The sequence below is a fragment of the Danio aesculapii genome, chromosome 17 (assembly GCF_903798145.1).
Source record: "Danio aesculapii chromosome 17, fDanAes4.1, whole genome shotgun sequence".
Taxonomy (NCBI): domain Eukaryota; kingdom Metazoa; phylum Chordata; class Actinopteri; order Cypriniformes; family Danionidae; genus Danio; species Danio aesculapii.
In genome coordinates, this window is record NC_079451.1 from 41,740,716 (window position 1) to 41,767,203 (window position 26,488).

Below are 26,488 nucleotides of genomic sequence, written 5' to 3' on the forward strand. Positions count from 1 at the left end.
TTCAACTGAGACTTAAATATTGAATTCTAGTTCGAATTTTGACACTGCTAAAGACTCACTTGCTTCAATGTTCTCTTTTTCAGGTGATATCTCCAAGCTGCAATGATGACATAACTGTCAAAAAGGACCAATGTTTAGTGAGATCATTTGCTGATTCCAAATTGTAAGTAGCAATGAACAGTAGCTTTGACATTTACAGACCAAAGTCAAAATGTAACTATTTTGTTTGTAGACATTATTCCATGTTTGAAAGCTTTGCTTAAGTATTTTCAAGAACTTCAATGCAGATATTTAACATTTTTATGTGATTTTTATGAATTATATTTAATAATATATTATAACCTTTACTTGTTGTTATTTTCTGTCTGATTTATCTCTGTTTGTGTTCTGCAGTCACACCATTGCACGCAAAGATGTTAAGGAGGTAAACATTGATACCTTTTCCAAACCGGAGTATTCACTAAGGAAAGGTACAAGTCCCAAGATCAGCTGCCCTCTGTTCACTTGAATATTTCCAGGTCAAAGTCTCATCTCTTACTCATAACTTTTGTCCTTTTTTGGTTTTGACAGGGTGTGAAGCAGCAAAGCTCTTTCTACAGGGCAGACAAATTCCTGACAGTTGGAAAGTGGACTTGAGCGAGATCCTCGAATCTTCCAGCAGTGATGAAGATGATGATGAGGATGGTGAAGGCAAAGAGGGTAAAGAAGAAGAGAAGGAGCCAGAACCAGAGGAAGTAAGACTCTAGCACTACTGTCCTTTCCATTTCTTTGTCATCTTTTGTCATAGATGGATTTTCTTTCAAAGACTGTGGTGGGTTCTAAGGGTTTTGATATTACTGGTTTTTGGATTCAATTCAATTCAATTCACCTTTATTTGTATAGCGCTTATACAATGTAGATTGTGTCAAAGCAGCTTCACATAAAAGGTCACAGTAAATAGGAACAGTGTAGTTCAGTTTGTAGTGTTTAAGTTCAGTTCAGTTGAGCTCAGTTCAGTGTGGATTTAATAATCACTACTGAGAGTCCAAACTACTGAAGAGCAAATCCAACGATGCGCAGCTCTACAGATCCGAAACCATGCAAGCCAGTGGCGACAGCGGAGAGGGAAAAAAAACTTCACTAATGGCGGAAGTGAAGAAAAAAAACCTTGAGAGAAACCAGGCTCAGCTGGGCACGATCATTTTAATTGGATGTTGGGAAAGTTGCACTCTTGTTGTTTAAAAAAGGAGGTTATTATTTTTAACCCTCTTTTGACTCTTATTATGGTATTTGAGACTTTGCTCTTGCTTGGATCATTGTTTCTTATTCTCCATTGATTGGCATGCAGTTTTGCAGTGATTTCTCTGATTAAAGGGTCTCTCAGAGCTGGGCACCTGGTGTGCTGAAGCAATACCAGGGCATTTGCCTCCAGTGGTGACTCTGAGAAGCCCCAGTGTTGGTATTTATGTTGATTTGTGAAGACATTCCATCGGCCCTTTACATCTCATGTTCTCGTACACCTTGATTAAGCCCAGTGAATGGTCCCAGCATGTGGGAAAGCCCCCAGGCTCTGGACAACAATGTCTCATTCTTCCTGCTCTCTGAGTTTGGACAAATGGTCATTTGCTTGGTTTTTCCGACACGTTCCCATGGCAACCACACTCATTCTTTTTGGTTGTGAAAAGGCGGCGGGATTGGCTGAGGCCCAGTGGAGGTGTGCCAGTTCTGATGGTGGGCAGGGCTGAGCTCATCTCAAAGACTCTTCTCTCCTCAATGGGGAACGTTGTGCACGTTGCACAATTATAAGGCCAGCATGTGAAAAGATAAGTAGAACCATTTGTTGGAAGCGTTGGGTTGCTTTTTTGTTTGATGAATTTTGTATTCAGAAAGCCATCAGTTTAACTTTTACACTAGGGAAATGTGAAACTACATCTTTATAAAATCTAATAATTGGTGGGTTGTCTAGTAATCAAATGTCCTATTTATTTGAACTTGTGGTTTAAAAGGTTGTGTATTTTTTAAGGATGTTTATCAGTAAATATTTCCTTTATTGTGAGTGAATTGGATCATTAAAAATGCAGCTGATTTGATGCTTGGTGCAGCAAAGCACTTTTGCTGAGTTGTCTCCCCTGTGCTATACAGAAATGCCTCACTTTAATGCTATAGGCAGAATTTAAGATGTAAGATTTGAGGATTTACTGCAAACAAAACCTTTAGGCAAGAACTTCCTCATATTCTTGGTTTATTCATTATTTAATGTTATCTTGAAGTTTGCTTGAGCATTATAATCCTTGAATGTGCATTCTTGCTGGAAGACACTTGTACTAAAATGTTGTTGTTGTTTCATCATAACTATTTTGGTGATGCTTTTACACTGCCATTAACATACTATGACCAGTTGTTACGCCCCGTGTGGCTCGGAGGATGAAAAGGGCTTAACATAATTATGACAACCCAATCTTTTAAGAATTCCCCTGAGACGTTAGCTGCTATGAGTCGACACGGACAACAATGTGGCAAAAAAAGTGGTTCGTTTTATTACAATAAAGAAAAATATTTAAATCACCCAAAATGTATTTACAAATGTGTACAATAAATGCAAAATGAAGTAAACAAACAAACCTGATAGAGGGAAGGAAAATAAGTGGTGCCAAATCAAAGAAAATAACAAATGAAACACCCGCTAACTAATCTCTCCCCCACCTCTAAATAACTAAAGAGAAATATGTAAATAGGAAAAAAAAACGCCCCTTACCCAACTGCACTCACTGGAAAAAACATACACAAAATAGCACCCGCTTCTAACCTAGTGGATTAACAGAGAATCAACTACGTGTGTGAATATGTAAGTCACGTGACATACTTCACTTTCACTTTCTTTTAGTAAATTTTAAGCAAGTTTAGGATGAGATATTCTAGACAGATGTACAACTCACAAAAATTCCATTCAGAAACAAATGACTACCATGAGCCGGTTCTTGTTAATAAATCTGAAACTGTTGTGAATCAGTAGGAGTGGTTGGTAAATTAACCTGACTCACTTTCAGGCAACTTGTTACGCTGTTGTGTTTGTTACTGGATAAGGAGAAATGAAGTGATGTAATTACATGACGGGTTGTTCTGACAAATTTATAATTAAATATACACAACAAAAACTTAAATTATGGTGAAGTTGGACCAATTTTTATCTATTCATCTATCTGTTTATCCATCCATCCATCCATCACACTTTAAAATCATTCAAAAAGAATTGTCTATTACATCAGTCAGGAGGTAATAAATGCTATGCTTTTTGAACATTTCATGAAGAGTTGCATTTATGAAATGTTCAAGAAGAATCACATTTATTACCTCCCAGTTAGTAAATACATTGTTAAAGGGATAATTCAGCCAAAACAAAAAGCTTAATTCACTGTAAAAGATGGATGATTTGTGTAAAACTTGTGGATGTGAGAAAAGTACAACATCAGAATCTGAGATTTGGAATTTATTTCTCTTAACTAGCCTGATGATGAGCCAGATCCAGAGGAAAGGGACCACTTTCTACAGCAGCTTTACAAGTTCATGGAGGACAGAGGTAATACTTTCACATCACCAACTGAGATTAAACTATCATCATTGAGCTGACTGAATGATGTTCATCATGGGTGGGATTAGGGCTGCACATTATGTGATATTACAATGTGTGCATTGGCAGTAGTCACATTGCAGGATATGCAATGTTGAGCTGTGATCATAGTTGATGATAATCAATGCAGAGTTTAATCACAATGGAATAAGTTTATCATCTGCATGTGTTTTTAAAGAGATAGTTCACCCAAAAAATTAACTACTATTTTCATTTTACCTTGCACTTGTTTCAAATGTTTAGGAGTTTCTTTTTTATGTTGAACACAAAAAGATGCTTTAATAACTTATGAACGTTAGAAACAAGTGAAGGATGAGCAAATGGTGAGTACATTTTCATTTTTGGGTGAACTATCCCTTTAATGAATGTAACCGTGTGAACTAGGACTGTGCGTTAATTTATTTATTTATTTTTAATTTATTATCTATCTATCTATCTATCTATCTAATTGCAATTTTTTTACATTTTTTTTTTTATTACAGATTGCGTTTTTAAAAAAAAAAAATTTTTTTTTAAATATATTTACGATTTAATTCAAGTTTCAAGCTGATTTTAATTAAATTCAAGCTTCAGCTCAATAATCTGTAAGCTGTAGCAACAATTCTGTGACGGCTCTTAAATTCTGTTTTCGTTCAGTGTCTGACTTTGAGACCAAAATATTCCCATATTAGAAATGCTGTTTTCTTTGATATTAATTCAACTATTAATGCTTCTGAAGCAGCAGACACCATAATCGCACTTGTCAGCGCTTTCCTGTTTGTTTGTTTTTTTAATTGTGGGCATAGTTCAGTTGCGCAATTCTGATTCAGCAGAATGAAAGTGTACTCACTCAATTGGCTAGTTATAAAACCCGGTCGGATAAACTATTTCGGGACCATTTCCTTAACGAAGGATGTTGTGGAGGATCGTAACGACAAATGGATGTCGTGACAAGATTTAATTGTTTCTTTTTGTGTAATGTGGCATAGTTCACGACAATTGATATTATGTCTGCAATGCCTCACGACATAATTGTAGAAAGTCTAGTATGTTTAATTTTCTGAAGCATAGCGGACTGGTTTTGAAGCACTTCACCTCAGATGTTATTCATTATTTACGTTTATATAGATGGATAGATGCATACATGCGTACATATATTGCAGCCTCTTGCGTTTTTTTTTTTTTTTTTTTTTTTTTTTTTCCCCCCCAACTAATCGCAATGTTTCAAATTGCATTTTGATTAATCGCAATCGATCGATTAATTTATATAAAATGAAGACTATGCAGTGTTGATAATATAATATCTGTAGCTGAATGCTGTTAGATTCTCCAGAAAATTATAATTCACTTTTATCTTTGCTATATTATATTCATCTATGTGCATAATTTATTTGTATATTATTTGAGATTCACTCCCAAATAAAACCACCCCAATCAATCTAAAATAAAGAATTCTTTCCAAATAAAGCTGTTTGTCATCTGCTGAAATTGTATTTGCATTGCAATATCGCAATGTCTGATTTTTCCAATATTGTGCAGCCCTAGGTGGGCTGTCTTTTATTGCCTGTGTGTGGCCTTCTTATTTATTTCTATATTTTTTTAGGACTATCTCACGACCAGTTATGCTTGGCAATGTTTTAGTTTAACGCTTCTCTGCATCTTTGCTTTCCTTCCAGGGACACCAATTAACAAACCTCCAGTACTTGGCTACAAGGATCTCAACCTCTTCAAGCTCTTCCGATTGGTACATATTCACGGAGGCTGTGACAATGTGAGTGCTCGAATAGTTCCCATTTGCCAGAGTCCAATAAACAGAGGGTGGGAAGTGAGATCTTGCCAAAAAATATGAAGTGAAAGTGGCCACTGATTAAATTTCTGAAGTTCATAGAGCTGGACTAAGATGAAAAAAATGGCTTATCAAATTGGTGTTCTGTGACTTATTGAGTGTAATTACATTTTAAAGTGTGGAGTGGTGATAATTGGTAAAACGGTTGCGCTTGTTCAAGTGATGTCATGTTTCTCTAAGCTTTCTGATCTTTGGGTGTGGTAGACACATGTGCATGACACTACCAGCTCTTTAAAGCCAGAATTAGTGCTTTTAGTCATTAAAAAGACTGAAATGAAAAGATTTGTTTATTTGTTGTTGTTTTTTTAGATTGAGAGCGGTTCTATTTGGAAACAGATCTACATGGATCTCGGCATTCCTGTGCTGAACTCTGCTGCCTCGTACAATGTGAAAACTGCCTACAGAAAGTAAGTGCAAGCTCTCACAAATCCTGCTGTACAGGACTGTATTTGTTTGCTCAGCAGCTAGTGTTCTTTTTCTGTCGTAGACGCAAACTGAAGACAATTTTACACTTTTAAAGGTGACTTTTGCTGCACTGTTATGATGATGATTAAAGGAAAATTTTAGATTTTCTCTTATGTAGTCCATCTGTTGCATGCTGTAGATTTACAGCAGACTGTATTTTCGACTCTCCAGTGTAAACAATTGAATAAAAAGCCTGTTTACAGTAAATAAACTTTGCAGTGGATACCTAGAAGCTAAGTGTGCCTTACAACAAATAATAATTTCAGTTTTAGGCCCCGTTTACACTAATATGTTTTAGTTTTAAAATGCACAAGTTTTGCTACGGTTACGCTTTCCATCCACACTACCCTGGAGTTTTCAAACCCTGAAAATGGAACTTCTTATTTTTTATATATAAACACTGAAGAGGCCGTTTTCATTTTAAAATGAATGGGATGGGGGGGAACAGAGACATCTGAAAATCTGATTGGAGCTTTTTTCCTCAATATTAGGCTAATGCACAAAGTTCAGTCTTGCATCCTCTCTTTGTAAGTTCAGACTTCGCAAGTTTGAGATGGAAAACAAACTCCCGAGGACACATCGGGTAAATCATTAAATGGACTTTATAACGTCATTCACATCACCCTGGCTACGTTGTTTCATCATCTTAACAATAAAAAACATACAAACATGATATAAGGAACTGCCTATTCTCAATTTGATATTAACCTAACCGACACCAAAGATGTTAAAGCATAGTGTAGCTACATGTTTATATGACAGTCATCTTCACTGTATGCATATTTATAACAAAACAGAGCCTATAACATTACTGCCTCATTTTTTTCAGTAAACATGAAACGTACCATCTCTTTTGCTGAATATTAATTTTGATAATGGCCAATTATAAAAGTATAACGTACAATAAGTTTATAGGCTACAATACAGGCAAGTAATCAGTCAAATAAGCAGAATCAGTTTGATTACATAAATTAATATATTAACTTATCTTTGCCCTCAGCCAAAATGCGTTACCTAGGCTTGTGCCGGTATTCGGTAATGCGATGAATCACGGTAATGAATATGCACGATATTGTTATCGCGGGCACTTCAAAATACCGTGAAAAATATTAGATCCGAATTTATATTCTTAGAACGCGCCTTAGCTTATTTTCCATCAACCGCTTGAAGACACACTGCGTATATGCTGCGCAGAACTGATGCGCACTCTGATGTAAACAATCCCCACATGTAGAAGCCCTGTGTGCGCGCCGCCGCTGCCACCGCACTATAATCCTCACACGCAGGGGCGGACTTGCCATCTGGCAGACCGGGCAATATCCCGGTGGGCCGACGTACTTTTTGGGCCGGGCTGATCATCGTCTTATGATTTGATCGGCCCATAAAAGGCTTAGCAGCCTATCGTTTTTTTCTGCCTTATTGATTGACGCTGCTGTGATCTGTGACTCTCTGAAAGTAGATGCTTTTTTTCCCGGACAGACAGACCGGGCCGGCCCATGTGACACCCTGCAGCCCATTGGCTCTTTTCGGTATTGACATTGGGCTGACCCAATCACAAACTCCTATTTTGGACTCCGTGTGAGCGTGCGTCGTCTGTGTGTATTTGTCAAAATAGTCGAGAGTCAGAGCGAAGAAACGCAAGGGAGGCACAGAGAAATCGCGGGAAACACACCGGCGTTTCATTTAGCGATTCTGAAAAGTTTTCTAGTACACGGCTAAAAACGCAAATCACGTGACCACACACTCTCTGCCCAGAGCTGCAGCCGCTAGTTCAGCGGGTAAGCATAAACCCCAGGTTAGAGTACAGTGCATGTCAGACAGTTCATCTGCTGGGTGATCTCATCTCACTATAGTTGTTAAACGTGATATTGAATTCATCTTGTTGTCTCTATCTAACAATTCTTATGTCTTTTGAATCACTTGTTCTCAGTTAACTGTTTTGGCTGAGTGCAAAGATAAGCTAATATATTAATTTATGTAACCACATACACTGATTCTGCACATTGACTGATTGCTTACCTGTATCGTTTAAATTTAATGTACGTTATACTGTTATAATGGCCATTGTTGGTTATTAAAACTGATATTCTGCAAAAGAGACAGTGTAAATCAAATATCAAAATGAAACAAATTTGACTTATTATGTTTTCATTGTTTAGATAGTGAAACAGCAAGCAGGATAAGGTGAAAGGTTAAAATGTAACACCGTTCCCTTTGAAGATTTACCCATGCATTAGCAGGCAGTTTTTGTTATGTTTATTATTGAATATAGGCTGAGTGAATAGTGTATTGAATAAGCTAAATTGACTGTAGTGTATGAGTGTGTGTGAATGAGTGTGTATGGGTGATTTCCAATATTGGGTTGTGGCTGGAAAGGCATCTGCTGCATAAAACATGCTGGAATAGTTGCCAGTTCATTCCACGATTGCTGATCGAAGACGGTTTCCCTTTGCACATTCACTTTGATATAATTGCTCAAGTTTACTTTTATATTGTGTATTGTTTTATTTATATTTATTTGTATTTAAATGTTTGAAGTACTTTTAGTTAATTAAAAAGTTATTAAAGTTACTAAGTTGACGAAACTGTAAAGTTTTTTTTTGTGTTTTTTTTACCTGTTTCTCTAGTAAAATTACAATATCGTGATAATACCGTATACCGTGATAAAATCAATTAATCGCAGCATGAAAATGTGATACCGGCACATGCCTAGCGTTACCTAAGAACAAGTAATATATTTAAGACCAAATATAAGACCAAAGAGTCATTAGATAGAGACTAGATGAATTAAATATCACGTTTAACAACTATAGTGAGATGGAAGATCTTTGGTTAACTGACGTGCGTGGTCATTTGGGGAGGTATGCTCAAAGCACCCGCTGATTGCTTGGGGCATACGCTGCAGTGCATGTCAGAGTGTGTGGTGTCATGTGATGTGTGTTTTCAGCGATTGCAGTGTGGATGGAGAGCTGTTCAGAAACGCTAAGTGAAAAGACAGTGTGGACGTGGATCATTTTCGTTCTAAAACGCCATTTTAAAACTAAAACAAATTAGTGTAAATGGGACCTAAGATTCAGAAACGAATTAACTGGCTAGACAACAGAAATGCTTAAATTTTTCCAATAGAGTGGACTTCAGAAAGAGTTCAGGCTCATCAGAAGAGGATGAAGTCAAATAAGATGGTCATGTGGCTCATATTTGCTCATAAACAAGACTTTGAAGTCACAGGGCTCAAAATTGTGACTGTTTTGGTCTCATATGCGCCCAAAATTTTTCCTATGTGACCTCAAAATATATTTGTGCGAGTGCATAAAATTATTGCTGTGCAACCAGTTTTCACTGCAATATGTTCACCGCATGCGCGGATTTAGGAGACATTCATGCAGAATGCATCTTTGCACCTGAAACACGAAACGCAGCACTCAGAAATAGTTTAAAATAGTTGTCGTGTCAACTTGCTGCAGTAAACAAAGCCCGCAATGCTTGCCCCGCCTTCAAGCTCTTCTGATTGGCCCACTGCTCTAGAACTGAATCACTCAGTCAGTGCCTTCTGCCTTCAGATGACAAGGAGCAACAACTGCAAAAATGTAAAGCGCTGAAGATGAGAATAAAAACAACACTGACAGATTTTGTTTCGGAAACCAACTAAAGTTACAAATAATGGCTCATCAGATTAGCGTTCATGTGATGAATGTTAATACACCATTTACTCTTCTTGAAGAGTGGATAAGAGTTCCATTGGGTTAAAGTCCGCTATGAAAATGACTAAAGCATTCACTGTAAAGCCATTGTGAAAGAGTTGCTGGTAGCAGCGTTTGCCACTTCTTCTATACATTTTAAGCACGAGAGGTTGTTTAATCCTTCATTTAATCGTCAGGATGCTGTCAGCTGTGCAAGTGGCAGCTATATGTAAAATGTAACACAGCGTATACCATCACCAAAGAGCTTGCATTCACTAAGATTAAACTAATATTGCAGCTCATGAAAAGACTTCTATTGCTATTAAGATGGCGTATGCAAATAAGTTATATTTCAATAGCGTCTGTGTAATATCAGACACCACCCGTGAGAACACAGCACAGTTATTGTTTTATTCATGTCAAGCAGTGCGTGCAGGGCCAGTGGGCGCATGCATATATTTTTTTGTTTGTTTTGATTAGTGTTGATTTCAAATGCAATGAATCTGTTAATATAAATCTTGTCATAATGGTGCTCATAATTGGTGGGTGCGACTAAATCTTGGCTGGTGCTCCTTTAAAGTATGGAGCGCCAGTGCTAGCAAGCAAAAAGGTTAATTTCGAACCCTATGTCAGACTTTAACAATAACCTGATTTTATTATCAAGTTCGAGATTAAAATGCAACCTTTCTTATTCTTTGACCTCAACACTAGATACCTGTATGGATTTGAGGAGTATTGCCGCTCAGCTCAGATCCAGTTCAGGACTGTGCATCACAATGAGCCACGGCCAGAAGTCCAGCCGGAAGTGCAGAGCATTAAGACTGTGAAAAAAGAGAGCGAAAACACAGATGAGATGATGCAGCAGGTTACAGCGGAGCCTGGAACCAGCGAGGACAAACCTGCGGCAGACGCTGATGAGTCAGATGCTGAGAGCGAAAAAGGACTCAAAGATGTCTGCTCGCCCAGGGTGAGTGTCTGCTCTCAGGTTGAGGGATTTTCATGCTCGATGACCTGCCTGCAGTATAGCAATAACACTTGCATTCAAAGTGTTTGTTTTTTTGTGCGTCTGAATAATTTGGAGGAAATGCACATGATGATACTGGAGAATGGTTTCGCTTTCATGACCTGATGTCATGTGATGATACTCTTCTCTTGGCTGTCTGATCTGCCTCTTGGGTTTGAATTGATTTTTAAGGGGATGTCTGTCATTTTGGGCTATTTTAAACTTTAAAACCATCCTGCTTTTGAAGCAATACTTCACTCAAAAATGAAAACGTACGCGTGTCTTTTAAAAACCGTATTACTTTGTTTTTTTTTTATATGGAACACCATAGGAGAAATGAATCACTTGCTCAACCTGCTTGGTTTATACAGTGCAAGTGAAGCGGCCACTACTTTTGAGCAAGAATTATATTAAAAAAAGTTTCCTTAGATCAATGATCTGAAACTCAATTACTGGAGGGCCGCAGCTCTGCATAGTTAAGCTCCAACCACCTCCGACTCACACCTGCTTAATAGTATCTGGTAGCCTTGAACACCTTGATTAGTTGGATCAGCTGTGTTTGATTAGGGTTGGAGCAAAACTGCAGAGCTGCCGCCCTCCAGGAATCGAGTTTGAGACCTATGCCTTAGAGTAACCTAGAGTTGTCACGATACTGGAATTCGGTAGCAATCGATACTGCAATTTTAAAAACCTCCATTTCCCGCTAACACTTGAGCATTCTTAAACGGCACTGATTTGCTATTGTGTTCACATGCTTGACAGAAGTGACTGTGTGATTGGCCATGAAGTTCATCAGCTCACTGACTCACGGCTGTTTACTGGGTGTAATCATGCATACAGGGACACTGGAGCATTTTAAAGTCATGTCGATCAGCTGGTTTGTTTATAAGCGGACATAAGAGCGATCCACTGATGAATCGCAGCTTTAAAATGCTCCAGTATCGCTGTATCTGTGGTCCCACTCAGTAAACAGCGGTGAGTTATGGTCAATCAGTCATTTCTGTTGAGAGAAGTTTGGGATAATTTAAGAACGTGCTCAAATATTAGCGGGAAATGGACAGGTGTGTCCCACATCGCATACTCATGCACTATTCTACGTATAAATAGTGCAAGTAGTGCCTTCACACTGAAAACTCTAAAAAGAATAAGTGCACTTTAATTACCCGGATGATGCACTCATTCAACCAGTAAAATGAAGTGTGGACTGTTGGATGTTTCACACACTCAACGACTGCTGCTTCGCTGGCGTAGCGGAAGGGGCAGAGCTTTTGGGCGCTCATGTTGGATTATGTTATTTATTTTGGATCGTGAAAGCAAAATTCTCTTACAAGAGTGATTATAGCACCTCCTGTTGGTGAATGCGATTTTATACTCATGACCGGTGTTATATGGTAGTTTGGTCATGTATTTCTCTAATTTGGCAACTGTCAAGTGTCATCTGGGAAACGGTTTGAATTTCCGCTTAGTAAAAAAAGTCATTAGTGTTCCATTTTGGATGACACTACATACATATACTATGCTGTTGAGTGTTCATGTGCATAAGGACATGGTGCATAAGTGTATAGTGTGCCATTTGGGACAAAGCTAATGTTTTAAAATTTCAATATCGATTGGTACCGAATTTCAGTATGGTGACTATCAGTAGGTCCACACAGAATTTGCGCATGCAGACATTCGCAGATTATTAGCCAATAATTGAGTTTTTGTAATTACTAGTGTAAATGTGTGAATTTTTATATTTATTTCAGTTTTTAAAATTAATTACAGTAATATTATTAACTAATATGAAAATGTTCATACGATTTATTTACAACACAATTTGTAAAGTAGTATTTTCTGTCTTCAGTAGATATACGAGACTTATGTTTACGAAATAAATGGATTTAATTGAATTTGTAATGTAAATACTAAATAATAGTTAAAACGTATATATATTTTTATTTAATATATTTTAGTTACGATAATCCCAAAATCATTCTGCATAAATCTGATTTTTATTTTTATTTATTTATTTAAAAAAAAAAAAAGAAAAGTCAGCAGATTCTTTCTGGCCCTAGTTATCAGCATTATTTAAAGGACTCTAAAGATTGCGTCTATAAAATATAGCACATTTCTAGAAATCATCTTTTATTTTAGTATCACAAATTTTTTTTTCTCAATCAGTTTTTTTCTTAACTTTTTGATTGCATGTCTGACTCCTCAGGGTCGGCGGCGGTGTATCACAACTCCTGTGAGAGTAGAGATGGAACCCTTAAAGCAAGAAAAATTAAAGGAGGAGAAGAAAAAGGAAGAAACACAAAGTGTAGGAGAAAACAGCGGAGAGGAACCAAAGGAGAAATCTGATGGAGAAATCCCTGGGAAACGTCGAAGCCGCCGTCATGAAGAGTCTGATAAGGATTCTGATGAGGATGATGATGACAATGATGAAGTTCAGGACGATGATGAAGATGATGATGATGAGGAGGAGGAGGAGGATGACGACGACGACGATGATGATGAGGAGGATTATTTTGAAAGATCCAGACTCGGGGAGCGGTATGTTCGCAAGCATTGTCTGTGCTTAACCATTTAAATATTTCCATGTTCTAATTGATGACACAAGACCTGAAATGCTGTACCGAATGTCATTTAAGCTTTGAATGACTTTCTTGGGGAGCATTTGAATTGAAAACTGTCATGCGTGTGATAAGGCTTGAAACCTGTTTCAGCAGAGTCTAAAGTGATGATACCAGAGAATGGTTTCGCTTGCATGACTGATTTCATGTGATGTCACACTTCTCTTGGCTGTCTGATTAATCTCTGCATTTAAACTGGAAAAAAAAACGAATGAATTAACCCCATTTCTACAGAGTCAGAGCTTCTTAGAGTTTTCTTTGCAGCATTCATAATTCTTACATGATATAGTAAATATTAGAGGACTGTAAATATTAGAGGATTGAACCTACAGTAGTTTCATGTTTGGTTTGATTATGATTCAATGTGTTCGATATCATGATTTAACTTCATCTATCCGTTTTGTCATTAAATACAGTCAGTCAGATATGAACTGAACCTTTGAGGGTACTTTCACACCTAGACGTTTGTTTCAGAACTTGTCTTGTTTGCTGGATTCACAGATGCCAAACGAACTAAGCTAAAGGGGCAATCGCACTCTTATCTCCACCAAAACATTCAGTTCGAGACTGCCTGAATGAGGTGGTCCAGGCTCGATTTGAAAGCAGATCAATTGTAGTGAAAAAGTAATGTGATCTAACAAACCAGGGTATATCCTATATTATGGATATGTAATGGTCATATGGCTATATGAAGAGAGAATTAGGAGTAGGGTGGGATGTCATTCCTATCGGTAAATGTGCGTTTCATATCGAATATGAAAGTGAAACCATGCTGAAATATTAATGAGAGCCGTTGACTATTGACTGCAATTACCATCTGATATTTTTTTCAATAGTTTAGTCTTGCAATATTTTGTATTAGGCGTATTATTTTGATAATTTCTGCACTGACACCTCGAAAATAATCAACATTGATCTGCTTCATGATCTGACTGCATTGTTGGTTCATCTGTTATTTCTCTCTATAATGTAAGCCTATAATGCATAATTCTAGCCAACGTTTTTAAGCTTCTAACTAATAATGGAAAAAAGTTATTTAATGTCTTAATCTTATTTTAAAATTACTAATTAAATGTTACAAAAACTGATGGGCAATAGATTGATTCAATAGATAGATTAGTACATCCCTTGATAACTAAAATAAGGTTATATTTGAGCGTTTTAACTCTGATTTCTATTTGGTGACTGTCTGTGCGTGTCACCATTCAAAATTAAAGTGAACCTTTTTGCTTGTCTTATTGCTCATCATCATCATCATCATCATCATAATTTAAAATGGTGACGTATGACAGCTGAGCGCTGAACAAAACAGGTGTGAAAGTGCCCCAATTTTACCTGCTTAAAGAAAACACGCTTCTTGAATGCATCAAACATTTTTACTCTCTCTCACACACACACACACACACACACACACACAACCACACTTCTCGCCTCCCTTGTCTTAGTATGCTAATTGCACATGTCTCACCTCTCTAAATAATATGTAATGACACTATGATATCATCATATATTTTTGTGATTCATTTTTTTTTCTTTTCCCTCTATTTAAGAAAAGTTCATGCCATTTAATATGCATAACATGTAGGGTAATCGAAAAATAAAATGCCAACCATATAGTTTGTCAAAGTCTTTAATGCTTTATAAAAATCTGTCTTGATGAACAAAATCATTTGTGTTTATTTCACAGAGACGAGAGAGAGGAGGGAGATGACTGTGAAGACTCTGAGCACTCTCTGGCTGGGACTAAAGTCAGGGTCAAATACGGCAAGGGGAAGACGCAGAAGATCTATGAAGCTAACATTAAGAACACTGAGTCCGATGATGGAGAGGTTCTTTACCTGGTGCATTACTATGGCTGGAATGTGAGGTGAGGAGTTGATGTGTGACTCCATTTGATGTGTAATTGCTATTCGAAAGAACTGTAGTAAACTGATTCAACTTTACACATGTAAAAGACAATGAAAGGCAGTTTAGGTCTAACCAGGAATACAATAGCAGCAAGTGCAGGATATAGGTATAAGTTATAAAGTGCAATTGTAGAAAAAACCATGGGTAATATTTACAGATGGATGTACTATGAACATTATATACAGGTTGTAATAACTAGGATCAGAGATTTACAATAGATAAATATATGTATAGGTTGTTATTCATTGATCAGTTCATCTTATTCATTGTTATCAGAAGTATGCAGATAGATATGAACATAATTACAAATTTAAATGTGCAGTGGATGTGTACAGCAGCAATGTACAACTCCAGATTAATTAGTGCAATGGATGTGTACAATTTTAAATGTGCAAATATTGCTAATGTGTGGATATATCAGGAAATAGCTGAATTTCGCTTGTAAATATTATATAACTGCACAGTGCTACTAAAAATCTTTTTAAGATTATGGGATCAAACATGATGATACCAGAGAATGGTTTCGCTAACTTGACTGATGTCATGTGATGTTACACTTCTCTTGGCTGTCTGATTTGGCTCCTTCCATTTCACATGCATTATAATACACCTTAATCTGTTACCATTAGCAAGTCTAATATATAATATATAATTTTTTGCCTTGTGGATGATGACAATATCATTCAAGAAATGTTTTTGTCTCTAACAGATATGACGAATGGGTCAAGGCAGATCGAATAATATGGCCTGTCGATAAAGGTGGAACAAAGAAAAAACAAAAGAAAAAAGTGAAGGTGAGCGACTTCTTACAAAAGAAAACAAGCCTTCTCTTTTGACAGCCTTTGGAACAATATTTTTATTCTCCGTTCACCACAGAATAAAGAAGATGGAGAAAAGGAAAAAGAGGAGGACAAGACCAAAGTTGTTGTGCGAAGAGGTCGTCCTCCACTTAAATCCACCCCTCCTGGCACCTCTCGTAAGACCCCCAGCAGCGAGGGTCGGTCCAGCAGCAAGAACTCACGGCCTGCAGATGCCTCTGCCCTGCCAAATGGAGAAGGTAAGACTGTCCCGAGTCAATAGCTTTGCGTATGACCTGTATGAACCTGCAGCTAAAATCTAGGTTGTTGATATTCTGCTCAAGTTTGTGCTACATTCAATTTTGCCATATGATGATCACCATTAAGATTCAGACCACATTTCCAAGTAGGAGGGACACTACAGTTCAATACAATCATCAGAAGAAGTTGAGTCCTTGCAGCAGATCTTGATTTGTGTGTGTGGGACTTGCGTTGCGTAGAACTGTTAAAGCTGCAGCTACTGAGAATGTGCACATAAATATAGGGTCATTTTTGTGATGCTGCACAACAATACAATTTTATTTTTATTTTTTTAATCAATGTAAGGGGTAGGTTTAGGGTTTGGGTGGTTGTAGACGTTAATAAAACAACAGGTTACTGTAAGGGGTAGGTATGGGATAGACGTTAATAAAACACAATAGGTTGAACAAACGCAAACTAAATGTCTCATAAACTAATTCAAATTTGAATCAAAATAAATCTAATTGTGTATTTGTAGTATTTTGTTAGTTAACACTGTACATGTAATTTATGTGGACATTCTTGGGATGGCTCATTTAACAATACAAACCTGGGCCTGCAGCTGCAGACGTCTCTAAATTTCAACTTTTGGGGTCTCTTCTAATGTTATGCTGAGTTGATTCAGGTGTGTTTAATTAGCAGGAGTTTGTGGAAATGTGTTGATTAGGAAGAGTTTAAATTGGGAAACTCTGTTCTAAGTGACACTTTTTTTAGTTCAAGAGTTGTTTTGCCAGTATGAATTGTATCTGTTTAGTGATCTTAGCTTGTGGTTTTACTTACTCTTTGAAATCTTTGAACAGGCACTCCTCGCCGGCGAACAAGGAGAACTTCCGGGATGTATGATTCTGATAGAGGATCAAATGGTAAGAGCTGGTTGCATTAGAATAATAAAAATCCAAGCACCTTCTGATACAGATAGCTTGATGTTTTTTTTTTTTTTTTTTTTCCTAACTTTTTCTGAAATGAAAAGTCAATTCTAGTATAAAAAGTTGAAGAGTTCTAAAGCAGTATGCAAATGCTATGACTAAAAAAAAATTGTGTAAGACATTTTCATGACCGTGTAAGTTCTTTTCCCACCCCTGTTTGAATAATCTACTCTGATCGGTTGATTTGTTTTTGAATAGTTGGCTCTGAAAGCACATATATAGCAGTGATAACAGATTTTTGTTGTTGACCTGTATGAAAGGACCTTGAATTTGCAGTATTTTTGTATAGGTATTGGCACTGACCATACTTGCAAGTGCATTTCTGCAGTTTGGAATTCTTCACCATTCATGCAGATTAATGCAGACAGCACTGCAAAAGTTAGCACCGCCATCTAGTGGCTGTATCTCTCGAGCCCCCAGTATATTTTTGGCCTTCTCTGATCATATGCAGGTGGTTCATTCTGCTGTGGTGACCCTAGATTAATAAAGGGACTAAGCTGAAAAGAAAATGAATGAATGATCACATGCTTAATATGCTTCAATTATCTAATACATCTGTGGATGTCTAAGTTTGAGTAGCATTTACAGCTTTTATAGGTAACTTTTATGCTTGTATATTTTTGACACTTTTAGATTCTGGAAACTCTTCAGACGATAGCGAGGGTGAGGAATCTCCTGAGAAGAAGCAGGAGTGGACTGAGAGAACTGATCCACCACCAATAGCAAAACAAGAGGCAGCTGAGGATCTCCCAGAGGAGAGCACAACACCAGAACCTGCACCGACTGAGCCTGAACTTCCTAGCAGTCCTCAGGAGATGCCCAACTTCAAGGAGAGCGAAAGTAAACCTGAAGAAGACTCATCCCTGCCCCCTGCTGAGTCTGATGTCGGATCTCCAAAACTGAAAGCGAAGAAGCCTCGTTTGAAAGAACCAGGATCAGAGACTCCTACACAAACACCTGCCACTGCTAATCATCACACAGAGACAGAGGAACCTTCCACTCCACCACGACCTGTGAAGAAATCACAGGAAACGCCACACAGCAGTCCTGTAGAGAGAATAAAGCTGGTAGAGACGGCTGGCTCAGACACGGACTCTGCAACAGAGGACATCGACCCTCCAGAGCGAACCAGTGCAGCGAAACGCAAAATCAATGAACAGCGAACGCCGGAAAAGAAAATTCGCTTGGACAGGAAAGAAGAACCTAAAACACCTTCTCCTGTTAAAACATCACCACTAGAAAAGAAACCTGAGCCAGAGAAGAGGACTGAGATTGTGCCGAAACCAGAGGAATTAACCAATCCAACACTGTCATCTCCCAGCAAAGATGTGGACATTAAGTCTGAGATGCCTTCTCTTACCAGAGAGGTGCACCTCAGGTTAGAAGCTCCTTGTCCAGACCTGGAGGATCCAACAACAGTGGCAAATGAGGAAATGATGCCTCAAATTGGCCCTGAAGCTCTGGTCTGCCATGAAGTAGACCTAGATGATCCAGAGGAGAAGGACAAACCCTCTTGTGAAGAGTTACCGATAATGAAGGAAGAGAAAGTTCTGCCTCAGCCACTGGAATCTTCTGACCATCTTCATGTCCTGGCGGCAGTGGGACCACCGCGTCTGTTTTCACCATCCTCTGCCCCCAGCCCAGACGAATCTCACAGCACTAAGAGCGAGAGCGACGCTACCATTGAAGTGGACAGTGTGGCAGAATCACAAGAGGGTCTCGGAGAGAATGAGTCGACTCATAGCTTTGATGCTAGTGCTAGTTCGAGTAATTCCAGCATCTCACTCCAGGATCGAGATGGAAAGGACAGAGGTAAGTTAAAGCTTGATGCTTGTTTAGTTTATATTAAATTACGACTCTTCAGGGTTCCCACGCTTCTTGAAAGTTCTTATACGCTTCTTGATGCTTCTTAAATTTCAGACATGGTTCAAGGCGTGGAAAGCACTTAAAAACAAACATAGTGCTGGAAAGTGCTTGAATTCTATTTTAAAAAAAAGTTGGTGTTATTTCAACAATTGTACTGTGTAGCTGTGAAAAAACAGAACAAAAAAAAAAAACAGAGAAATTCTTGATTTAAAAATCTCACATTTTAAATCTGACCAATAATGCTAGTAGTAAACAGGGTTTGACATTAAAACCTGCAAAATGTGGGTAGATTTCAGCTGTGGCGAGTTGGACAGCCACCGCCACTAGCCACTTTGGCCAGTTGAAAATCGTTCGACAGGGCAGGGTTCGACAATGCGCATGGCCCAATATGCGTGCAAATGTGATCCTGGAATCGAGAAGCAGCATGACTGACAAAACTAATTGCGTTCGCGCAAGCAAAAGACAGCAGGTGAATACCGAATGAGAGGATGATTACTCGCGCGCATGCACAGGTGATGTGATGTGCCGTTTACTTGCGCAAAGCAACCGTGCCTAGAGTAAATGCAACTGCTGCGATCGGTTCTCTTTGAAATAGACTGGACAAAAAGCAATGATCCTGCACCCACAGTCTTGCTGCTTTCAGGAGCTCAAGATTTAAAAAAAAATATCCTTTTGTAAGCAGCAGTGGTCACTGCTTTCACTTTAATTTATTCTTTGAATTGTTATTTACAAAAAAATGTTTTTTTTTTATAACATTGCTTTTAATATGAGATTAATTTTTTAAATGTCAAAATATTTTTTAAAGAAAAGTTTTGTTTATTAAAAATGCATGTATACAGCTATATTTTGCTTGTTTTTACATTATTTAAAATTTGTGGCTAAGAAATAATAATGTATTTATTTTTGGTGTGGTCAGAGACAAATTTGGTAAATCCTTAATTTTGAGCTCTGAAAAGTCATGTCCAATAAAAACTAATTGAAATGTGACACAACCTATTTGCTCATGCACATTGAGCAAGCTCCTACACAACACGCATAAAAAGTGAGATGAATGTGGACAAAAGTCAAATTTATGCATATTAAATTATATTTTCCCAGCAACAAAATTGTGGCCAGTGAAAATGGCTAGTAATGTTGGAAATCTACTAGCCACAGTGGCTGGTGATCAAAAAAGTTCATGTCAAGCCCTGGTAGTAAACTTTATTGTCCTTTTATTTCTGCAGACATTCAATAAAAAAAAAAAAACCAATAAGAACAATACAAAATACAGTAGTTATTATAATGCTAATTAAGATAAACTCTTGTTAAAGAAACCCACTGAAAGATGTACAAAGGATTTCTTATATCGGTTCAACCTACACTTAGGGACTCTATCTCCTTGGATAATTCAGAATTTTTTCCACCTGATTAAGGACACAATTCTCATATAAAACTTGAGGATTAAAATATTCATCATGCCCAACATGCATATTTGATCAATATTTCAGAAACCTCATTTTAATATTCCCAGTATTGAATTCAACTAATTTTATTTTTTTCAAATTACTCTTGACATTTAACGTGAATATTAACTGTAAGTGAAATATTAAGTACACTGAGGACTTTCATAGCACTACATGTGCTAGGGTTTGAATTACAAAGGTGCTTGATTTTTAAAATGAACGGTGCTTTAAAAAGTCTTTGAATCTGGTGTTTATGAAGGAGTTGGAACTGTTTAATAGCTGCCTGGTTATGCCATTTAATAATGAGGTTACAATTCATGAAGTATGTAGTGGAACGTTTTGACAAACTCAACTTAAGGCCCCTATCAACACGGTAATGGATTTAGGTCTGTCTGCAAAAGTTTAATATTGTTTTGGCCTTTTGCCTACATTTCACCAGCATTTGTTGGTATCTTGGAAACATTTTTTTTGATAAAAGGTTACGGAGTGGGAAAAATACAGAACATTCTCAACACACTTGGCTGAAAACCGAAATCGAAAATGCTTTGTAGTAATTTTTATTAATAATTAATTTTGTAAGACTTTTCAAATTTAACTCAACTCAGATTATACTGATTTTAAAAAAACAAGCAAAAATGGATGACAAGCAAAAAGAGGGTCAAAAGTGATGATACCAGAGAATGGTTTCGCAAATTTGACTGATGTCATGTGATGTTATGCTTCTCTTGGCTATCTGATTAACCTCTGCTTGCCTTCTCACATTCAACATTTTAACCTTTAGCATTTCTGATGCTTTAACGGGACAGTTCACCCAAAACTTTTGCATTTATTCACCCTTCACTTGTTCAAAAACTCTGAGTTTTTATTCTTTTGAACACAAATGAAGATATTTTTAATATAATGCTGGTAGCTGGCAACCATTGACTTGAATATTAATTTTTATGCAAGTCGATGTGTGGCAGCAACCATAATTCATCAAAATATCTTGTTTTTTTTCATGAAAAGACACTTAGAATCCACAAAAGAACATGATCATTGCCATGTGAAAGTAGCCTAAATATCAAAATGCTGGATAAATGGAGTTATTGTCTACCTAGAAAAAACTTTGAACTGCCTAAAATAAGTCATCGTCAATTCTTGTCTTGCTTCCTTTACAATCTTGCCTACCAGTTTGCCTACCGGTCACAATATATATATTTTTTTTTCACCAAAAAATATTGCTATTTAAATGTTATTGTCATTTTCAGACCATTTTATACCACTCATTATATAATGCCAGAATAACTCTATAATATCATCACAATGCAATTACACTCCTCCAAAGAACACATATTTTATCCTTAAGAATGTTTTATGTAGTTATTTTATTAATTAGGCATTGGATTCCGAATGTGAAAATGCATAACCTAAATTAATAATACATTTTTAACAAAAAAAGTGCACGGTAAAAAGTAACAGAGGCTGTGATATCTGCTACCAGATCTATTTTCAGTTGTCAGACACACACATGAAAATATACTATAGTAAATACTGTAGTGTTTTTGTTTTTTTTAACCACACTGACACCTACAATAGAGATACAGAAGTTGCACAATCAACTAAAATGTTGCTAGAATTAATTATGTAAAAAAAAGTGATATTGCATCACCAAAAATGATTGCGGTCATGTCCATGTGTCGTCCGATAAATTGATTATTGTGACAGCACAAAGCACTCTTCTAGCTAGGCCTGTCACGATGCTGCTGTTTTTTTTCCACTGTGAAAGGAAATTTACTTTGCATCTAACTTCCAAATAAAATAAAAAAAACAATGCCACCATTACTGCTCATATCACTGTTTACAAGTGCTGAGGAAGCTGCTGAGACTGACACATTTTATAAGAGGTAGACTAATCACAACATACTGGGCCACCTGATCAATCAGAGCATAGTATAGTTTAGGAAAAGAGGAATTTAAAGAGACCAGCCACTTTAACTAGCTGCATCAGACATGTTACAATTTTTTTATGTATTTATATATTTTTTTTTACATTGAATGAATTAACTTTTGTCAGACGCCTCCACAATGAAAACCTTATAAAAATGGGGCACCTTTTAAAAAGTAGGAAAAAAATTACATGATATAATTTTTTTTTGGGGGGGGGGGTGTAATTAGACTTGTACTGCTTCAAATAAATACCTGATGCTGATAATGCGCAGCTATATTTTGTCCTTTCTTTTTTTTATTATTAACAACTGGAACACTGTTCTTTTCTACATTTTCCTACTGTCTATCTGTCTCTTAACTGTTTGTTACTTTGTTTTTTCAGGTCAGAAGAGGTTATTGGATTGCACTACAGTCTCCTCAGCCAAGAAGCAAAAACGGAGCCAGAAACGTTCAAGCGTTGGTTGTAAAACAGAGAAGAATGGAGCAGGTGAGTGCTTTGAGACCAATTTAAAAGCCTTGAAAGGTTTTTGGATTGCTGTCCAATTCTTGATCGTTTTTAACTAGCTTGTTTGGGTTTCTTTCCTTTTGTGTTTTTCTTTTTTGTTTTGTTGCCCATCATGGAAGGTTAGGTCTTTTATTTTTATTATTTTTTTATGAATATAGAATTAAAGTTAACGACAAGCGAAAAGAGGGACAAAAGTGATGATACCAGAGAATGGTTTCGCAAATTTGACTGATGTCATGTGATGTTATGCTTCTCTTGGCTATCTGATTAACCTCTGCTTGCCTTCTCACATTCAACATTTTAACCTTTAGCATTTCTATTTGTGAACAGTGATACTTTAACGTTACAGTTCACCCAAAACTGACAATTATCATTAGTTTAACCTTCACTGGTTCATAGAGCTGCACAATTAATCGAAAAAAGATCGCGACCTTGATTCTACCCCCTAGGCGATCTTAATCGAGCATTTCTAGGATTCTGCCAATCATATTTTCAAGTTCATGAGAGAAGCAAAGGTGGCTGCATGAGTCTTTTTTATTTATTTATTTATTTATTTTTTTTTTATTGTTTTACATGCATTGCTCAGCGACATGGACCCCTCCAAATGATGTTGAAAGAGTCACATACTGTAATTTGATGTACTGCCCATAGATATTATAATAGAAAGCATGGTCCGCTTTTGCTCTATTGCTTCGACACGTCAACGCAGCCGCTATCTATTATAATGTCTACTGCCAGTCTCTGTTCAGAATTGGTTAATGTATGAAAATTCCACTGATTTTCTGAAATAAGCTTTGCATTTTGGGGAAAACCCAGCGCAGCTCTTTGATAATGAGCTGAACTCTCCTTCCTCTCCATGCAGTATTGCATGAACACAATATGTAGCCTATTTCTCTTTTCTAATTTGGAGTAGAGAGAGGAGAACAAAGTATCACTGCTTGACTTGACTCCGTGTTTCCTCTAGGATTTTTTCCAGCTGTGGCGGCAGGCCTTTTTTACACAGATCTACAAACTACCCGCGGCATTATTTCAATGACAAATGTCGTGAGCGCCGTATTAGAAGTCGAGATTGCATTTATGTAATAGCCTACAGTATGCGGATCTCTTTGCTTGCGCGGCGATTTTTATTAAATTTTTTTCTGCTCTTGCACAAAACTTCTTGCACGCCCCCTCAAATATAGGCCGCTTTAAGAGCGCGCAGATCTTGTTGTGCGCTCTCAAATAAACGCTGCTGAGGTGCGATTTTAGTGCGTTTATGTAACGAGTATGTCTCCAGCATTTATTAGATTTGCTAGGAATATTTATGAATGCCTCTGGTATTAATGCATCCTGAAATAAAGTAAAACGGCTATACGTTATGTTTTCTGGCCTCATGCATCACGCACCTGTCACAGTCAGTCAGTCCGTAACCTTAAAGGGTTAAACAAATGACGCAGAGCACTACTACGGTTACAGAAAAGTTCGCGCTGTTATAATTCACTTACCTTTTTAATAAGTTTTTGGCGCGATTATCACCCGCTACTAAAAATAGAATGTTTTGAATGAGAAGCTGTAATGTAGCTGTGGCGGGATGAATCTTGGCGTGGCGGACCGGCATGGAAGAATAAATGTAGCGGAAACCATGACTCTGAAAAGTTTCGAGTTTTTTTTTGGAATGGATTAATACGCATCGGACTCTGTGTGCAAGGTTTGTTTACGTGACGAATTTTTCGCATATGAATACGAAAAAACGCATAAGAAAATTTCAGATGTCAGTGTGCAAACACCTTTACATACATATTTATTGAAAGGGGGAAAAACCTAATTGTGACTTGTGTAAGAATATTTTGACGATAAAACATTTTAATGGAACTTATATTTATTTTTTAATGATATTAGACAACATTATTCAGGAAATATTTTAAGGGACATGTTTATAAAGGTGTCTTCTGGAGGATTTTTAGAATATTTATCATTAATCGAGCTAAAAGATTGTACATGACTCTTTTCAGTGTTTTTTTTTTTTTTTTTTTTGTACAATGAATGTTTATTAAGAAACTGATATGATTCCATGTTCTATATTGTATATTTAATAGAGGTGTGAACCTACACTGGTCTCATGGTTTGGTTGCGATTGTCATGCCATCGATTTGGTCCAATTCAATATCTTGTTGCAACACGGTGCATTGAGGATGCTTTCCATACACAATTTTATATTTTACTTCACAGCACAAGAATTCTTGTATTAAAAAGTATTTATTTCTAATATAGTTTTGTCCTTTGATAAAAGCAGTCAGATATATAAACTGTGAATGCTGAGTTTATGTAGTTTATATATTTATAGCAAATACACAAATGTAAATATTATCCTGTTCGCTTTCTGAGCATTGTCAAGTGAGCTCCTACACCCCTATGATTGGTCACTTGCTCAACAGAAAAGACTGCTATTGGCTCTGGTGCCGTTCACCAATGATAAACACTGATGAACGGCAGCGGTGGTCACAGCTGATCCGTGATGGACACAGAGAAGAAAACTCGCTATGGAGACACACGCTTGTGTCTGGATTCACAAGTATCTCTGTAACAGCCGAGAGAAGAGAAAAATTACCTCATGCCAGCAGGTCAAAGGTCGAGAGACATAGAGATAGAAATAGTAGTTTTCTCTTCTGCTGTAACTTCAGCGTCAGTGAAAGACGGTCTAGCAAACACGCATGCATTGAATTGTACAGAGTGTCTGTCTTTAAGTAGTTGAGTATTTTAATTACTCTCAACTGTCTCCCTTGCTATTGTAAGCTACCGCAATATAGTGCATATGAGATAAATGACGTCAGTATGTAATAACTGGTTATGATCTATTACTGAACCGATACCAGATTGTCTGCATCGCTGTGCACAGAAGAAACCATTCATTTTGACACCTAATATTTCGTATAGGTTTTGCCATGAATACAGCCAGTGTTGCTGATATGGCACTAAAACAACAACAATTAAATACTGTTCAGACTCATAAAGATTTAAAAACACATGAGGGAGAAAAAACTATGAGGTAATTTAAATGTTTGCGTATCAATGGATTTATTTTGCTTTTGTCTGCTTTGTTTGTTGAGTCTGTGTTAATTTCAACCATCTTTTTGTTTGTGTCTAGGTCACAGTAGTGACAGTGAAGACCAGTCTGTGATGGACGGCTCTAATAAACTAACCCCAGTCAAGCACTCCATCCTCCCCAAGAACCAGAAGCTTTCTCGGTCACCTGGTCTGGGTTCTCCCAGCAATAAATATATAGAGAAAGACAAGCACAAAGAGAAGCAGTCCGTCCCGTCCCCCCGCACATATAAGTGGTCCTGCCAACTGAGTAAGTCCCCAAACATCTGAAATAATTTGACACCTTTTAGTTATGGCTTTGGTATGGGTGTTTCCAGTACTGGGTTGCAGCTGGAAGGGCATCCACTGTGTAAAACATGCTGGATAAGTTGGTGGTTTATTCCGCTGTGGCGACCCTTGATGAATAATGGGACTAAGCTGAAGGAAAATGAATGAATGAATGAATGAATGAATGAATGAACAGTTATGGCTTTGCTGATTTTTTTGTAGGTGTTTTCATCATAGCAGATTTTACAGTTTGGATTTTGTCAAGTGCCATCTGT

General features: G+C 37.2%; 1 protein-coding gene and 5 non-coding genes across 7 annotated transcripts in view; all 6 read left to right on the forward strand.

Annotated features, from left to right (window-relative positions):
• Nucleotides 1–26,488, forward strand: part of arid4a (AT rich interactive domain 4A (RBP1-like)) — a 43,717-nt gene that overhangs the window by 12,377 nt on the left and 4,852 nt on the right. For both annotated transcript variants that reach the window (XM_056477013.1, XM_056477014.1), the window contains exons 9-23: nucleotides 84–163; nucleotides 394–470; nucleotides 571–734; nucleotides 3,484–3,556; nucleotides 5,263–5,357; nucleotides 5,742–5,839; nucleotides 10,289–10,544; nucleotides 12,784–13,115; nucleotides 14,883–15,062; nucleotides 15,813–15,897; nucleotides 15,980–16,160; nucleotides 17,001–17,063; nucleotides 17,760–18,938; nucleotides 22,743–22,847; nucleotides 25,990–26,196. In XM_056477013.1, coding sequence (XP_056332988.1) covers nucleotides 84–163; nucleotides 394–470; nucleotides 571–734; nucleotides 3,484–3,556; nucleotides 5,263–5,357; nucleotides 5,742–5,839; nucleotides 10,289–10,544; nucleotides 12,784–13,115; nucleotides 14,883–15,062; nucleotides 15,813–15,897; nucleotides 15,980–16,160; nucleotides 17,001–17,063; nucleotides 17,760–18,938; nucleotides 22,743–22,847; nucleotides 25,990–26,196 — 3,175 coding nt within the window. The remainder of the gene's footprint in view (nucleotides 1–83; nucleotides 164–393; nucleotides 471–570; nucleotides 735–3,483; nucleotides 3,557–5,262; nucleotides 5,358–5,741; nucleotides 5,840–10,288; nucleotides 10,545–12,783; nucleotides 13,116–14,882; nucleotides 15,063–15,812; nucleotides 15,898–15,979; nucleotides 16,161–17,000; nucleotides 17,064–17,759; nucleotides 18,939–22,742; nucleotides 22,848–25,989; nucleotides 26,197–26,488) is intronic.
• Nucleotides 10,663–10,745, forward strand: LOC130245133 (small nucleolar RNA SNORD53/SNORD92). The gene has a single exon (XR_008839297.1). It is a non-coding gene; the product is annotated as a small nucleolar RNA SNORD53/SNORD92 (small nucleolar RNA).
• On the forward strand, nucleotides 13,295–13,376 carry LOC130245131 (small nucleolar RNA SNORD53/SNORD92). Its single transcript, XR_008839295.1, has one exon. It is a non-coding gene; the product is annotated as a small nucleolar RNA SNORD53/SNORD92 (small nucleolar RNA).
• On the forward strand, nucleotides 15,600–15,681 carry LOC130245132 (small nucleolar RNA SNORD53/SNORD92). Its single transcript, XR_008839296.1, has one exon. It is a non-coding gene; the product is annotated as a small nucleolar RNA SNORD53/SNORD92 (small nucleolar RNA).
• On the forward strand, nucleotides 21,094–21,175 carry LOC130245134 (small nucleolar RNA SNORD53/SNORD92). The gene has a single exon (XR_008839298.1). It is a non-coding gene; the product is annotated as a small nucleolar RNA SNORD53/SNORD92 (small nucleolar RNA).
• LOC130245135 (small nucleolar RNA SNORD53/SNORD92) lies at nucleotides 23,055–23,136 on the forward strand. Its single transcript, XR_008839299.1, has one exon. It is a non-coding gene; the product is annotated as a small nucleolar RNA SNORD53/SNORD92 (small nucleolar RNA).